Source organism: Tachypleus tridentatus, chromosome 7, assembly GCF_004210375.1.
Source record: "Tachypleus tridentatus isolate NWPU-2018 chromosome 7, ASM421037v1, whole genome shotgun sequence".
In the NCBI taxonomy this organism is placed as follows: Eukaryota; Metazoa; Arthropoda; class Merostomata; order Xiphosura; family Limulidae; genus Tachypleus; species Tachypleus tridentatus.
Window position 1 is genome coordinate 104,200,882 of NC_134831.1, and position 16,834 is coordinate 104,217,715.

At 33.3% G+C, this 16,834-nt stretch overlaps 1 protein-coding gene across 1 annotated transcript in view; it reads right to left on the reverse strand.

Annotated features, from left to right (window-relative positions):
- The window catches only part of LOC143256317 (uncharacterized), a 51,969-nt gene that overhangs the window by 2,684 nt on the left and 32,451 nt on the right, over positions 1-16,834 (reverse strand). The window contains exons 4-6 of the mRNA XM_076513395.1: positions 4,989-5,179; positions 1,835-1,956; positions 604-860 (exon numbers count right to left, since the gene is read on the reverse strand). Of these exons, the coding sequence (XP_076369510.1) occupies positions 604-860; positions 1,835-1,956; positions 4,989-5,179 (570 nt within the window). The remainder of the gene's footprint in view (positions 1-603; positions 861-1,834; positions 1,957-4,988; positions 5,180-16,834) is intronic.

Below are 16,834 nucleotides of genomic sequence, written 5' to 3' on the forward strand. Positions count from 1 at the left end.
CCCGCGACCCTCGGATTACGAGTCGCACGCCTTACGCGCTTGGCCATACCAGGCCATTCGGAACACAATAACACGTGTATCGCGATCAGATGTGTTTCTCTTATGATCCAATTATAATATGATTTTATAGCATCAGCCATAACTGTTTATCTGCGATAACCATAAGAAGTTAGTGAATCGCTTGAGTTAACATGAAACTAAATTATAAGATACAGTCATACATCTAACTTACACCAATTATAATACGATTTTATAGCATCAGCCATAATAACCATTCATCTACGATAACCAAAAAAAGTTAGTGAAACGCATTTCAAAAAAACCGACGACAGAACCACGGTGTTATTGACACGTAAATTCGTTTTCACGTGGATACAAAAATAAAATAAAAACCTTACGTGTGTTTCTGTACACTCAGTTGTAAGGAAAAAAGCTAATATTATTTTTTTGGAATTCTGAGAGAAAGATACGAAAAACTTCATTTCACAGGCAAATGATAAATGATTTTTATTTTGTATTTTGTTAGGTGTGTTATAAAAGCTATTAGTTTATTTTTAATCTGCAATTCTCGTAATGTACGTAATATGTTTTTTAAACAGTTACCTGTTGTCTCAACAGTTTTGTCCACCGATGCACTTTGCTGGGCCAAAAATCTCGAATCCCTGACATTGTTTTGCTTGTAGTTATCATAGGTAAAAATGTCATTTCTGGTATCGCTGGCATCATCATCCACCGAATTCATCTTTATGTCGCGATCCGACAATTCCATGTTTTTATACTGATCTGGAGTTTTAATATCTTTATCCTGATCCACAGGCTTAATGTTTAAACCATTTTTGTGGGGTTTTGGAACATAGACGCTACGAAAACAAAAATGTTAATAATCTATGCAGTGCTATTGAGCATTGAAAATTGATTTATTTAGTTATATAAAAAGAGTAACATTTTGAAAATATGCTTTTGCTTCTTTATAGACAAAAACCAAATATATAATTTATTCTGTAAAATAACATAATTAACAGCGCAGCTAAATTTGTATGTATTAAAAACACACTTAAAGTTGAGATACTTAAATAACAATGAAGTTGATAAACCTCCGTCAAATATACCAAGAACTGGTGACAAACACAAGAAAGCCTGTTGAAGTAACTTGTAATACACAGGTTGTTCCCACATTTTAACGTAGAAATTTGACCCAGGAACTGGGGCCTATATGGAACGTTATGTGGTCATTTTTCCATGTCGCGAATTTCTACACGATAACACTTAGTACTAGTTTTAAGAACAAAACTGTGTTTTATAAGATATAATGTTTTACATATTACTCCATTTATCAACTTGGATTGTTTATTATATTTTCTCAACTATTATTTTGGTTACCATACTATACGGTCTAAACTATGAACTTGAATAATTCGTTGTATTATCTAAATTACTTACTTATACAATACGAAGTGTCAACTTGACTACTTGTTTATATAATCCCAAATATAACATTAACTACTATGTTTTATTGTCACAGTTATAAAATATTAATAAAACAAACAATATTAAATAAGAATATTTTAATATTTATTCGGTTATGAGACGAATAGGAATATAAACACCAATAACAGTAAATACACAGCACAAGCTAGAAATGACGTGAGAACAAGCTAAACCAGACTTATCTTATAGTGCCTTGTATTTCATTTGTAGATATGAATATCTGGATATCTGTGATATATAAAAATTCGTAGCCCTATTATCCTAATCAAATATTTGGTTGTTTCTGGAGACGTTATTTTTTTTACCCATTTCAAACATGGAATCTTACTCTAATTCAAATACTCACGCAGCTCGGATGGTGAAAGCTTTCGGTATCAGGTTGCATTGAACCAAATATCGTCGTGAGTTCTGGGTGATAATATTCCTGTTTTCATGGACCACAATCATTGTATCTACCCTAGAATTGTTCTGTAAAAAAAATTATAAACTCCTGTTTTCATGGACCACAATCATTGTATCTACCCTAGAATTGTTCTGTAAAAAAAATTATAAACTCCTGTTTTCATGGACCACAATCATTGTATCTACCCTAGAATTGTTCTGTAAAAAAATTATAAACTCCTGTTTTCATGGACCACAATCATTGTATCTACCCTAGAATTGTTCTGTAAAAAAAATTATAAACTCCTGTTTTCATGGACCACAATCATTGTATCTACCCTAGAATTGTTCTGTAAAAAAAATTATAAACTCCTGTTTTCATGGACCACAATCATTGTATCTACCCTAGAATTGTTCTGTAAAAAAATTATAAACTCCTGTTTTCATGGACCACAATCATTGTATCTACCCTAGAATTGTTCTGTAAAAAAATTATAAACTCCTGTTTTCATGGACCACAATCATTGTATCTACCCTAGAATTATTCTGTAAAAAAAATTATAAACTCCTGTTTTCATGGACCACAATCATTGTATCTACCCTAGAATTGTTCTGTAAAAAAAATTATAAACTGAGATAATTTTTTATTTATTTGTTAGAAGTGTGTGTGTATTCTTATAGCAAAGCCACATCGGGGTATCTGCTGAGTCCATCGAGGGGAACGAAACCCTGATTTTAGCGTAATTATTACATTATAACGCCCCCATGGCTGAAAGGGATTCGAACCCACGATTCTCAGATCAAGAGTCAAACGCCCTAACTACCTGGTCATGCCACATCCTATTTATTACGATGACACGGTCTTGAAAATTAATCAAAGAAATTGCAGTATTAAGCTTCCTTACAGATATTTTCTCACAGATGTTTGTTTCGAAATTCGCGCAAAACTAGGTCTTCCAATCTTCGCTGATGTCACTATATACATGTACAACGATTATTCGGAAAAAAAATTTAGAATCGTACATACGAACTACAAAGTATCATTGTTTAGATAATTATTATTAACTTACGATCGAAGCTATCTACTCACATAAATCAGAACTTAGCATTAACCCAGTAGTAGGTATAAATAATTCAATACATTATTAATTCTTATAAGGATTAGAATGAACTGGTTCATCAGTTGTGAACACTCGCTATTAACCATATGTTCGGAACTTCCAGTAGTAACATACAAGGTTCTTACGGAAGCCTACTTTGTATTAATTTATATAACTATATTATATAACAATGTAACTATATTATAGGACTAATTTATATTAGTCCTAACTCCATCAGAATGCGGCACAGCCAGGTAGTTAGGACGTTTGACTCTTACTCTGAGAATCGGAGGTTCGAATTCCTTTCAGTCGTGGGGGCGTTATAACATGTGATGACCAATCCCACTATTCGTTGGTAAAAAAGTAGCTCAAGAACTGGCGGTGGGTGGTGATAACTTGCTACCTTCTCTCTAGTTTTACATTGCTAAGTTACGAAACTAACGATATAAAATAACCCATATAATAAAAATGTATTATAATGAAACATAACGGGAAGGAATATGTTATAGGTGTGTGTGTATCAAACATATTTATGTTAAATACATAAAACAGAAGGACAATGTGCGAATTAGTAAAGTTTTTGTTTTACGTAACACTGAAATGTGATTGTATATTTATAAATAGATGTTTTGATAAATACTGCTAGATTTTTAGTGAAACACAGTGTACGTATGATGAACTGGAAACAAAGCATATTGTTATGTCTTTGTTTCGGTCTACATCACGCCTATATTATATATTAGGATCAATATACTTATGTGACTATAAACGCATCCTGGCAACAATAATAAAAAATATTTGAAGTTTTACGTATTAACTCCATTAGATTTTATATTGACTGAATTTTCAGATATATATATATACAAGATCATTAAATAACTTATTTTTATTATATTATTTAGAAATCAGAATCATACACAGAATGTATATATCAAACCTGCATCTAAAATACTGCACATGCAACGTACTAACCCACTAAATGTATAGAACATACATCTACAACATACGTTCCCAATAAATGTATGGAATACACCCACGTCTACAACTCTGTACGTACCCATGTAAATCCATAAAACAAATTCATTATTTAAAATAAATAAAATTTTTAAGCAGGTTGGATATATAAATTTTGAAACTTTCAAATTTTTGTAAAGGTATGTCTGCAGAAACAGGTTATAGAATACGTTCATTTTAAACAGGCTTTGCGTTAAGCTTACAATGAACAAGTTTTGGTTTAAAAACAAAACAAAATCTTTGTTATCCTGTCTTTTTCTCAAATCATTGTTATTTTTGTCAATTTACTAATAGAAGCTGAGAGTAACAGTGCAATACCTTGTTTTATAACTGTTGAGAAAACTCTTTGTTAACGAATATTACCTTAAGTCTCAAAAATATATTTTCATTATAAAAATAACTCGATGTTTTTTTAGATATTTCTATTACATACAATAACAATTAACTCAAGTAATACCGGCCATGTGTAACTCAAACTTAAGTGGGTAACATATATTAAGGTCTGGCATGGCTAAGCGTGTTAAGGCGTGTGACTCGTAATCCGAGGGTCGCGGATTTGCATCCCCGTCGCGCCAAACATGCTTGCTCTTTCAGCCGTGGGGGTGTTATAATTTTACGGTCAATCCCACTATTCGTTGGTATAAGAGTAGCCCAAGAGTTGGCGGTGGGTGGTTATGACTAAATATGACACTGCTAAATTAGGGACGGCTAGCGCAGATAGCCCTCGAGTAGCTTTGTGCGAAATTAAAGAAAAACAGATATATTATGTTCAAATGTAAACGCAAGACATTACATTGTTTTATATGGAGCTGAATTAACATATCTAACCTTTAACTTATACGGTGATATTTTCATGTCTATACGATAGCGAGTGACGCTTCGTATTTTGTAATATACAGTTATTAATTTAAAACTAAGTGGAAAATTATTAATGTTTCTTTAGTAGTTAAGGGTCGGTAACTTAATACAGTCTAGTGTATACCGCCGGTAGTTAAACGTTCTTACCACTACTTTACTTCCACATATATCATGGACTATGTTGAGTGCATAAGAGTGTTGAGGACTGCTTCTGTTCCCGTTTACAGCACATCTTTGGTCGTTGTTGTCTTCCACAGCAATTTTCCCGCCAAAAAACGGTCCTGTGTTAACGACGACTTCTGACGCGTTTGGTAAACACTGGCTCGCTCTAGCAGAAACTGAAAGTAGAATCCAGAATTTCGTGTTACACTTAAAATCACGTTCCAAAAATTTCACTGCTCTTAATTAGAGATACTGATATCTTTCTTTTGTTTCGAGTCAAATAAAGATTTATGGGAAAATAAAGAAATAAAAATACTGTTTAATGAAATAGCTTGATGTTCAAAAATATAATAATATTTTTATAAATACTGAGTTTTATCTACTTCTTTATATCCGAGATTGTTGAAAACCTAAGTATTACAATCGGTTTTGTTTATTTTTCTTATATTAAAATTTGTAGTTAATATCTGGTGCAATAGAGGGCGAACAAAGATAAAGCGTTACCTCAGAAAACACACACCATTGTTAATCTTATTTGTATATAGTATGTTTTAAAACATCTTGAATAAAGGCAATACACTATTTATTATCTTAAACATCTAGGAAATATACTTATGTTTAAAACGATTTTCTATTATAATAATTACATTAATGAAATCTGAAAAATATGAATGCAAAAAGTATTTAACGTTTACTGTTTAAAAATGCAGTGTATAACAGTCAATCAAAACAAGCTATTATAAATAATATTTAGTATATAAATTTTATTAATGCAGTCGGTAATAATTACACTTATTTAACAGTAAAAACAAATAACTGCAATTGACACTAATAGTTTGATAATTAATAATTACACTTATTTAACACTAAAAACAAATTGTTGCAAATGATATTTAACACCTAGAGTTGAAAATTCAGAAATAACAGTTACATTTGTTTAATATGAAAAATACTACTGAAAAATAATATTTTACATAAAAATACTATTTAACACTACAGTAAAAATAATAACACACGGTTCCCCGCTAGTACAGCGTTCAGTCTCCGGATTTACAATGTTAAAATCAGGGGTTCGATGCCCTTCGGTGGGCTCAGCAGATAACCCGATGTGTATTTGCTATAAGGAAACACAGTCAGTTTCAGAGTTCCCCGCTAATACAGCGGTAAGTCTCTGGATTTACAACCCTAAAATCAGTGGTTCGATTCCCGTCCATGGGCTAAGCAGATAGCCCGATGTGGCTTTGATATAGAAAGCCACACAATAACAAACGTTTCTTTATGAAATATTTACTTCCAGTTTAATTTTTTTTTTTTTTTTTGCATATGGTATAAAATATAATTCATGCATGTTTTATTATATAAAAGACAAGAATAAGACTAAACATTGGACGCTTTGCATGATTCGATAAAATATACCTGGAAATCAAACGACAAACCTCGATTAAAGTTTTCGTAAACACATATTTAACTGGTGACGCCATACAGTTTTTTGAATTCTTCAAAAAGGACAACAAGCAGTCGTTGCAACAGACAGTTTGGTAATAAGCAGGGCAGGCATTCATGAATTTATTTTTATATTGTGGTAGAAATAATCGTGGAAATACACGAGTTATACAAAAATAGGAGTCACAAACAATGGGTATTCACAACAAAATACTCTCTTTATCACGAAGAAATAATTACAGAACATACAAACTTATTGTAAGATATACAATAGACTAGTTATCTGGTTAGTGTTATACCTTCTCAAGCCTGAAAAGTCTTAACAATAATAATAATCCTATTCTTCGGAGCTTTCACCACCAGATGTCGTTTCACCACATTTGTTGTATTCGTCACATCATTGTTATGCTGAAGGATAAATTCCTGTCTATCAGGTCTTGTTAATGAGGTAATAAGATGTTGGATGATATGACTGATAAGAATCTTCTTGTAACTGTCAGAAAACTCGGGGAGGCATAAATGTTACGTAATTTTCTAACGCCATTAATTGAAATATAGGTCACGCTTGTTTTGGTTCTCCACTGTGCTTCTTTGTACATGTTATATATTCATCAGGATACAGTTTGTCCATGTACCGTTGCACAAACTATCATCGATTGGTGACAAACAATACAGATTTAGATTCATTTGTAAAGAGTATCCTTTCCAGTTATGTTCATCCCATTGTTTGAAGTCTGGTTTGGGTTTGGTCATAGCTTCTAAACAATGATTTTCAAACGGTTAGACAAACCCTGTAGCCACATCATGTAACTACGTATCTTACCGTTTAATAGCATCACGTATACTTACAGGTAAGTCACTGATAAGATCTTTACTGAATTGACGTGTATCACATAAAGAATGTACTGCTAGCAATATCTTCGAAGGTTCTGACTTTTTACCTAAACTGATTCAGTTAATAAATGTTGTGTTTATTCTCTTCAGAATTTTTATAAATTTAAATTACAACTGAAACATAAAGTTGTGCCTCAAACTGAGGCACGGAGTAGCCTTTAGCAGCCAAAACTTTGACTTATACACGTTTAAAATGTGCCATTTCTGTCCTGAGGACCAAGAATGTCTCACCACACTATTGGTGGGAATAATAAGATTATTTGTACTTTTATAAGCGTTATGCTGATGTGTCATTGTCTGATTGGTTTGGTAAAACATGCAAATACTTCAGGTGAAACTGTAATATGGCGCAACTGATTTTCATACACGTTGTCCACTGTCTCCATAATTGTATTTACAAAAAACTGTAAACAGAAAAAATCCACAGTGAGCTATCTAGTGTGTCCACGGCGGACAACCAAACTACGGATTTTAGCACTTAAGACCGAAGACTCACAGTTGTCTCACCGAGGGATAATTGAAAAAGAATTATGATTGATCTTCATCGATAGCTGGCCCGGTATGGTCAGGTGGTCGAGGCAATCGACTCGTACTTGGAAGGTCATGGATTCAAATTCCTGTTACACCAACCATGCTTGCCCTTTCAGCCGTGCGAGCGTTATAGTGTGACGGTCAATCCCACTATTAGTTGGTAAAAGAGTACCTCAAGAGTTGACGGTTGGTGGTTGTGACTAGCTGCCTTCCCCCTAGTTTTACACTGCTAATTAGGGACAGTTAGCACAGATAGCCCTCGTGTAACTTTGCGCGAAATTCAAAACAAATCAAACCAATCATCGATGGCTTCAATTATTCATCATTATGTCAACTTTCGTTAAGTTCTGCGCTATTTAATGAGTTCTCATTTCTGATACGTTCAGAATCCACATTATATTAACACATGCACAGTATATTTCATTAACTGTAACTTAAGAGCATTTGACAAATATGTATGTGTGTGTTTTTTCTCATAGCAAATACACATTAAGCTATCTGCTGAGCCCACCGAGGAGAATCGTACCCCTGACTTTGGCATTTGACAAACACGTGTTTAACGAACCAATTAATCTGAATCATTCTCTAGTAATTTAACTCACTCAGTACAACTAAAAGTAACCAAAACATTAGTATCATCCATAGACTGTAAGAATATAAAACATAAACTGGTTAATTTGTGGACTATGAATACAGAGAGACAAAGATCAGGAGCAGAGTGTAAATCAGAATACTTAACAAATTGTTAATACAATACAAACTGAGAGGATATACCTACAGAAACCTGGAAATCAACACAAGTTATATTATTATTCATTTCAATACAACGTAATGTTAACCATTGGTTCTTTAAAGCTGGTCATGCACACTCACTCTTTGAGGAAAAGTAAAATATTAAACTCATCTTTTATATTTCAGAAGCCCCCCTAGTGGCTCAGCGGTATGTCTGCGGACTTACAACGCTAAAAGCCGGGTTTCGATACCCGTGGTGGGCAGAGCACAGATAGCCCATTGTGTAGCTTTGTGCTTAATTCAAAACAACATTTCAGAAAATTAATGATTCCTTATGTGATGTTTTGGTTTCCACTAACTCCCCGCTAGTACAGCGGTAAGTCTACGGATTTACAATGCTAAAATCAGGGGTTCGATTCCCCTCGATGGGTACAGCAGATAGCCTGGGGTGGCTTTGCTATAAGAAAAAATACAAAAATACAAATACAATGATTTCCACTATTGCCAACGGCAACTCGTTCTAATGGCAACTAATTAACCAATTAGAAGAATTAAACTGTGGCAAATCGATCACCAAATCGTCTTTTAAAACGTTACATTATGCACTCATCTTAGTGTTTTCGAATTATATAGCAGAAAGAAATCAGAGGTTTTTTATCCTATCGATCTTTAGGATAGGTCCTAATCTTGTAAACTACAATAAAATTCCCCTTATTCTTGTTTTTTTAAAGGCGAAATAACTTAACGAATGTTAACTTTTTCCCATGAGATAACCCTTCTGTTTCCAATATAACCCTACTATCTCTCCTTTGGACCCTCTTTAATGAGTCAATATTTATGTATATGTACATTAGATAAGGAATCAAGACGACACATAGTATTTTGAGTTAAGCCTAACTAGTTATTTGTATAAAAATATAATTATTTCTTTTGACTTGTGATTAATATGTTTGTCCCCATCAATGTAATTAGTATGCTCCTGTCAACATGGTTAAAGTACAAAATAAATAGAAAGGCTCCAACTACTAACCCTTGATGAACTCCACTAAATCCAAGAATCCAGTTTGATGGGACTTCAATAATAACGTCTTTCTTCATACACGTAAAGTTACTAGTCCTTTCCTAACGCACAGAGCTAATTTATTGTGTAGAACTTCGTATCAAAAATTGTTTAAAAATCGAAGTAAAACATGTCCTCAACCATTAACACAATTAATGTTTTAACATTTAATATAAAATTAGTTCTTTCACTGGTACAAAAAAATTCATTTGCTTTTGATCATTAATCTGTATGTAAATACTATAGATCTGGTATGTGTCCTGGCGCAAACCCTAAATTGGCCAATTTATATGTTGGAAATGAAAAGAACCAGAACATTTAATTAATTTCTTATCTTGATGTTTAGAACTTTTATATTATGCCAAATATGTGAACGACATCTCACTTACTGTTAAAAATACAATCCATTTATTTTCTTAAATGTCTTAATAAAAATCGTTCGAGCTTAGATTTTACAGAAATTGTAAAATATCTGTAACTAATTAGGTTTTCTAATTTGAAATGAAATGAGATTGATTTTTATTGTTAAATGATTTCATAATAAAAATATTCTACATTATAAGATATTTTTTAATATTTCACCTCAACTGTTAACTTCCAAATTTTACTTTGTCATCACTCCATTTCTTTCTCTAATTCACTGAGAATATTCCAGGATCATATAAGTATTGTAGAAACAAGTACTACGTTCTGGAGTTCATTAAAATAAATACTCTGAGAACATATGAATAGTGAACAACTATTTCTACGGTAAAAACCACATTGTATATTCGTTTTCCCATAATCTGATGATTTGTTCAGCTACTATATTGTCGTCTTATTATATGTTTAAATCTTTTGAAAAATCAATTCAAATTTCGTAATATTTTTTTCCAGAATAATAAAATACCTGAACGTTTGTATTCAGTAACTGTAAAAATGTCTGTTGTTTGTTTTCAAAAGCCTATACTGGTCCCCACAGAATTTATAAAGTAATAAATATTCAGTATTCTCAGCAAATCAATAATCTTTACATTACGTAAAATCAAAATGATGGTCCTGGCGGGAAAAAAGGAAACAATTCTTTATTTTCTTTAAGATTATTCATACGTAAAGAATAACGAGAAATGTGACAGTTTTTGGTCATGATATTCTTATAACGTTTAGTCAATTTAAGGATATTGTGAGAGCCAGTTTATGTTCAGAAGTCTTTCATGTCTGCTTTCAAGCCTGAATTATTTCTTTAAATGTAATTGAGCATTCCAAATTCATCTGTTCTCGTTATCAACGATAATACGTATTGTTCTTTCTTTTCATATAATAGGACTCCTAAACTTCTTACCAGAAGTCTTGCCTCTCCTGGATCACCACCATCAAAGCTTAATTGTAATTAACTTAACTTACAAATAAGTTTTTCTAGTGATATAACTGCTGAAAGTTAGAAAACTCTTAGGTTATTAAACTCTGAAAATTAAGTTGAATTAGGCCTACGTAATATGTGTTTAGAATTAAACTATACAACAGGCTATTTATGCTCTGTCCACCAGGAGAATCGAACACTGCTCTAAAATATGGGCCTGGCATGGCCAAGCGCGTAAGGCGTGCGACTCGTATTCCGAGGGTCGTGGGTTCGCGCCCGCGTCGCGCTAAACATGCTCGCTCTCCCAGCCGTGAGAGCGTATAATGTGACGGTCAATCCCACTATTCGTTGGTAAAAGAGTAGCCCAAGAGTTGGCGGTGGGTGGTGATGACTAGCTGATTTCCCTCTAGTCTTACACTGCTAAATTAGGGACGGCTAGCACAGATAGCCCTCGAGTAGCTTTGTGCGAAATTCCAAAAACAAACAAACTCTAAAATATATCATTATATCTGGCTTTCACTGTGAAGTAGGAAGCACTGTGATTTATTATTCTTTAATACAGATGTTTATGTTATCGTTGTTATCACCGAAGCCACAGTAGTGCTCTCCGAGCCAATTGTTGTTGTTAATGAAACCACAGTGGTGCTTTCCTAGCCAATTGTTGTTGTCAATAAAAACATAATAGTGTTCTTCTAGCAAATTGTTGTTGTCAATGAAACCACTGTAGTGTTTTTGAGCCAATTGTTGTTGTCAATGAAACCACTGTAGTGTTTTTGAGCCAATTGTTGTTTTCAATGAAACCAGAGTGGTGTTTTCCTAGCCAATTATTATTTTCAATGAAACCATAGTAGTACTTACCTAGATAATTTCTGTTGTCAATGGAAACGAATTGGTTCTATCCAATTGTTGTTGTCAATGAAAACATAATAGTGCTCTTCCAGCAAATTGTTGTTGTCAATGAAACCACTGTAGTGTTTTTGAGCCAATTGTTGTTGTCAATGAAACCACAGTGGTGTTTTCCTAGCCAATGTTTGTTGTCAATGAAAACATAATAGTGTTCTTCTAGCAAATTGTTGTTGTCAATGAAACCACTGTAGTGTTTTTGAGCCAATTGTTGTTTTCAATGAAACCAGAGTGGTGTTTTCCTAGCCAATTATTATTTTCAATGAAACCATAGTAGTACTTACCTAGATAATTTCTGTTGTCAATGGAAACGAATTGGTTCTATCCAATTGTTGTTGTCAATGAAAACATAATAGTGCTCTTCCAGCAAATTGTTGTTGTCAATGAAACCACTGTAGTGTTTTTGAGCCAATTGTTGTTGTCAATGAAACCACAGTGGTGTTTTCCTAGCCAATTATTGTTGTCAATGAAACCACAGTAGTGCTCTCTATCCAAATGTTGTTGTCAATAAAAACATAATAGTGCTCTCCCAGCAAATTGTTGTTCTCAATGAAACCACAGTAGTGCTTTTTGAGCCAATTATTGTTGTCAATGAAGCTATAGTAGTGCTTTCCGAGCCAATTGGTTTTGTGAATGGAACCACAGTAGTGCTTTCTGAGTTAATTGTTGTTGTCAATGATGTCATAATAGTGCACTTCTAGCCAATGTTTGTTGTCAATGAAAACATAATAGTACCCTTCTAGCCAATTGTTGTTGTCAATAAAAACATAATAGTGCTCTACCAGCAAATTGTTGTTCTCAATAAAACCACAGTAGTGCTTTTTGAGCCAATTATTGTTGTCAATGAAGCTATAGTAGTGCTTTCTGAGCCAATTGGTTTTGTGAATGGAACCACAGTAGTGCTTTCTGAGTTAATTGTTGTTGTCAATGATGTCATAATAGTGCACTTCTAGCCAATGTTTGTTGTCAATGAAAACATAATAGTGCACTTCTAGCCAATGTTTGTTGTCAATGAAAACATAATAGTGTTCTCCCAGCCAATTGTTGTTGTCAATGAAAACATAATAGTGTTCTCCCAGCAAATTGTTGTTGTCAATGAAACCACTGTAGTGTTTTTGAGCCAATTGTTGTTGTCAATGAAACCACAGTGGTGTTTTCCTAGCCAATGTTTGTTGTCAATGAAAACATAATAGTGTTCTCCCAGCCAATTGTTGTTGTCAATGAAAACATAATAGTGTTCTCCCAGCAAATTGTTGTTGTCAATGAAACCACTGTAGTGTTTTTGAGCCAATTGTTGTTGTCAATGAAACCACAGTGGTGTTTTCCTAGCCAATGTTTGTTGTCAATGAAAACATAATAGTGTTCTCCCAGCCAATTCTGAAGGGAGTAGAGAGTATCGGAGGAGTTCCTGTTTACCAGAGACACGAATGTTCAGGTACTTTCTGGAAGTTGTTTCTTGTCCTATATGAAAAATCTCGTGTTTAATATTTTATTCACGTGTAAACTGCTGTCAGTACATGAAATTGATGAATCACGGCTTATCTCACCATAGCACTCATTTTCGATCAATGAACCAGTGAAGCCACATCTTCCTGTTTCCATATAAGACTAAAAAATGTTTAAGATGGCTGTCAGATGCTACTTGGAAGTGTTTGTAGTGTCCTTGGTATGGTGCCCTTGGAATTAGACAGTCTTGGTTATAGTTAATGATATAACTCCATGGTAAATTGTCTAATCGACTCTGATATTACTCTGTAACAATTAGTTAGCGGTAGGCATATTATCTTTCATTCGTCACTGTTGCTGGTCTCTAATGAATGCTAAACAAACGGTTTTTAATAACGACATTACTCCAAAATAAATGTCATCTGATAATATATGTTGAAAATTTAGAAATCTTTACAACTACCCATTATGCGCATCTGTGGATGACCACATTGAACGGTTTAATAATCAGTGATGTCGAGAAAACCCACCAGTAGAGAAATATATATGCAAAAACGGCTCGTTTGGGTTGAGAAAATATTTTACATAGAAGAGCGAACAACGTTTTCACCTTTTTCGGTCTTCGTCAGGTTCACAAAGAAAGAAAGAGGTAACTGACCGGAAGCTGACCACATGTTTGGAAGGGATTGTGTAACTGAGTGTCGGAATGTAGAGGGCGGTATTAGATGTTTGAATATATAATTTTATTTATTTTATTATATTAATATAGGTATAAAGACGTTCGTTTATGTTGGTTTATTTTGGGTTTAAGTTGTTGTATAAGTAAGGCTTCTTTAATTTTGCGTTTGTTTATGTTTGTTTCTTTATTTAGTGTTTGAGTGTTTTCTATGGTTATGTTATGTTTATTTGACTTGCAGTGTTCGAAAACGTGTGAAGGTGACTTTTTATGTTCTTTGAATCTGGTTTCCATTTTTCTACTTGTTTCTCCAATATAGAAGTCGTTGCAGTTATCACATTGTATTTTATAAATAATGTTGGTGTGGTGTTTGTCAGTGTAGTTTTTACATAGTATAGACCTCAGTTTTGTGCCTGGTTTTTGAATAAATTTGGTATTAACTGGAATGTCATATTTTGTTACTAGTTTTTACAAATGCTGGTTATTTTTATGCTGATGTCAGGAATATATGGCATGTAGCAGTATATGGTTTCGTGATTTTTTGATTCGTGAGATATATTTACTTTTGTTGGTTGATTTTGCTTTATGTCTAGGTGGGTGTGTATAATGTTTTCTACGGTTTGTGGAGGAAACTTATTGATGTTGATGAAGTATTGTTTTATTTTGTCTAATTCATCGTTAATTTTATCTGGTGAGCACAGTTTTATGGCTGTGTTTATTTGGTTTCTTAGTATGTTGAGTTTTTGTTTTGTTTCATGTGCTGAGTCCCAAGGAATGTATAGTCCAGTATGGGTGATTTTTCGGTGGATTTCTGTTTTGAATTGTGTGTCAGTTCTTGTAATTTTGAGGTTAAGAAATGATATTTGATTGCTTTCTTCCTGTTCACATGTGAAGTTAATGTTGGGATGTATAGAGTTAATGTGATTGAAAAAATTAAGTATGTGTTCTGTAGATTTGAATCCCGCAACCGTGTCATCTACATATCTGTACCAGTATAGTGGTGGATGTAATGCTGTGTTAATTGCTTGTGTTTCAACTTGTGTCATAAAAATATTGGCTAGAACTGGTGATACTGGGTTGCCCATGCTTCGGGCATTTGTTTGTATATAGTTGTGGTTGTTGAACATGAAGTTTGTCTTTATCGTGGTGAATTCTATGAGGGTTGCTAATTGGTTGCTGGGAATGTCTATAGTTGGGTTAGGGTCTCGGATATAGAGTTCTAAGGCTATCTTGTAGGCTTCAGTGGTTGGAACTTCTGTAAAGAGGGATATAACATCGAAACTGGCCATTAAGGCTTTATGATTAAGTTGATTTAGATTAGACTTGAAATTAAAAGATTCTTTGATGAATGAGCTGGCTGATGTTACATATTTGGAGAATGCCCATGCTATGTATTTACCAAGATTGTAATTAAACGATTCATATGTGGACATTATTGGTCGTAATGGACAATCTGGTTTATGAGGTTTGGGGATGCCTTATATTTGCGGTGTACGTGAGTCGATTTTACGTAGGTAAGAATAAAGTGTTTGTGAAATTGTGTTGGTTTTTTCAATTTTTAGTAGTAATTTGTTCAGTTGCGTCTCGTGTATCTTTGTTGGATTTGTGTGTATTGGTTTTAATTTGTTCGTGTCTGATAGGATGTTCTTCATTTTTTGGATGTATTCATTCGTGTTCATTATGACTATAGCGTTACCTTTATCTGCTTTTAGAATTTTTATGATTTTGTCTTGTTTTAGGTTTTTAATGGAATTAATGTCTCTTTTTGTAAAATTGTTTTTTAGTTTTCTGTTTTGTGCAATTATGTTGATGGTTTTGTGAAAAAATTCTTTGAAAAAATCGTTTAAGATGTTGTTTTTAGGTGTTTCTGGAAAATATTAATTTTTAATTTTTTCTGGGAAGTTTCGCTGTTGGATGTCAATAAAATTATCTAAGTTTTCTTCTTTCTGTTGGTTGTTTTTGGTTGTTTTCTTGTTTTTATTTTTATGTGGAATGTATCACAAGTCTTCTGGCTAGATCTTCTAAACATGTTTTAATTTCTAAGGTTGGAATGTACCTAGGTGCTATTGCAAAGTTGAGTCTTTTGTTAAGTAGTTGTTTCTCGTCTGTGTTTAATTGACGGTCGGATCTGTTAATTATGAGGTTAGTCAATGGTTTGTCGTTTTGGTGTCTTTTCTGTTGTTTGCATCTTAGTTTTTCTAGTTTTTTGTTGTGGCAGATCTTTTTGTCTCTGTCGTTCTTAGTATTGATTTGGTTTATGTTTCGTTTTATAAGTCTGTAAATCTCTGGTTTAATGCAGCATGCCAGTTGATGGTCCAGGTTCATTTTTTGTTTTTGTAAGTCATGTAGTTCTTTGTATTTTGTGTTCAACATGGCTTTAATTAGTTTTTTTTGTACATTTTATGACATCTATTTTATTCACCAATGTAGAAAGGAACAACTAATCCCTAATTTTGTAAAGGTAAAACTTTAATAAATACACAAACATTATCCAAAATTTACAGAAAAAAAAACTATATACCTTTAAACGCGTTTTACCTATAATAATATTATAAAATAAATAAAATTATATATTCGAACATCTAACACCGTCCTCTACATTCCGACACTCAGTTATATAACCCCTTCCAAACATGTGGTCAGCTTCCGGTCAGTTACCTCTTTCTTTCTTTGTGAACCTGACGATGACCGAAGAAGGTCGAAACGTTGTTCGCTCTTCTATGTAAAACATTTTCTCAACCCAAACGAGCCGTTTTTGCATATATACATCGAACGGTTTCGTATTCAGATGGTCACAGGATAAATTA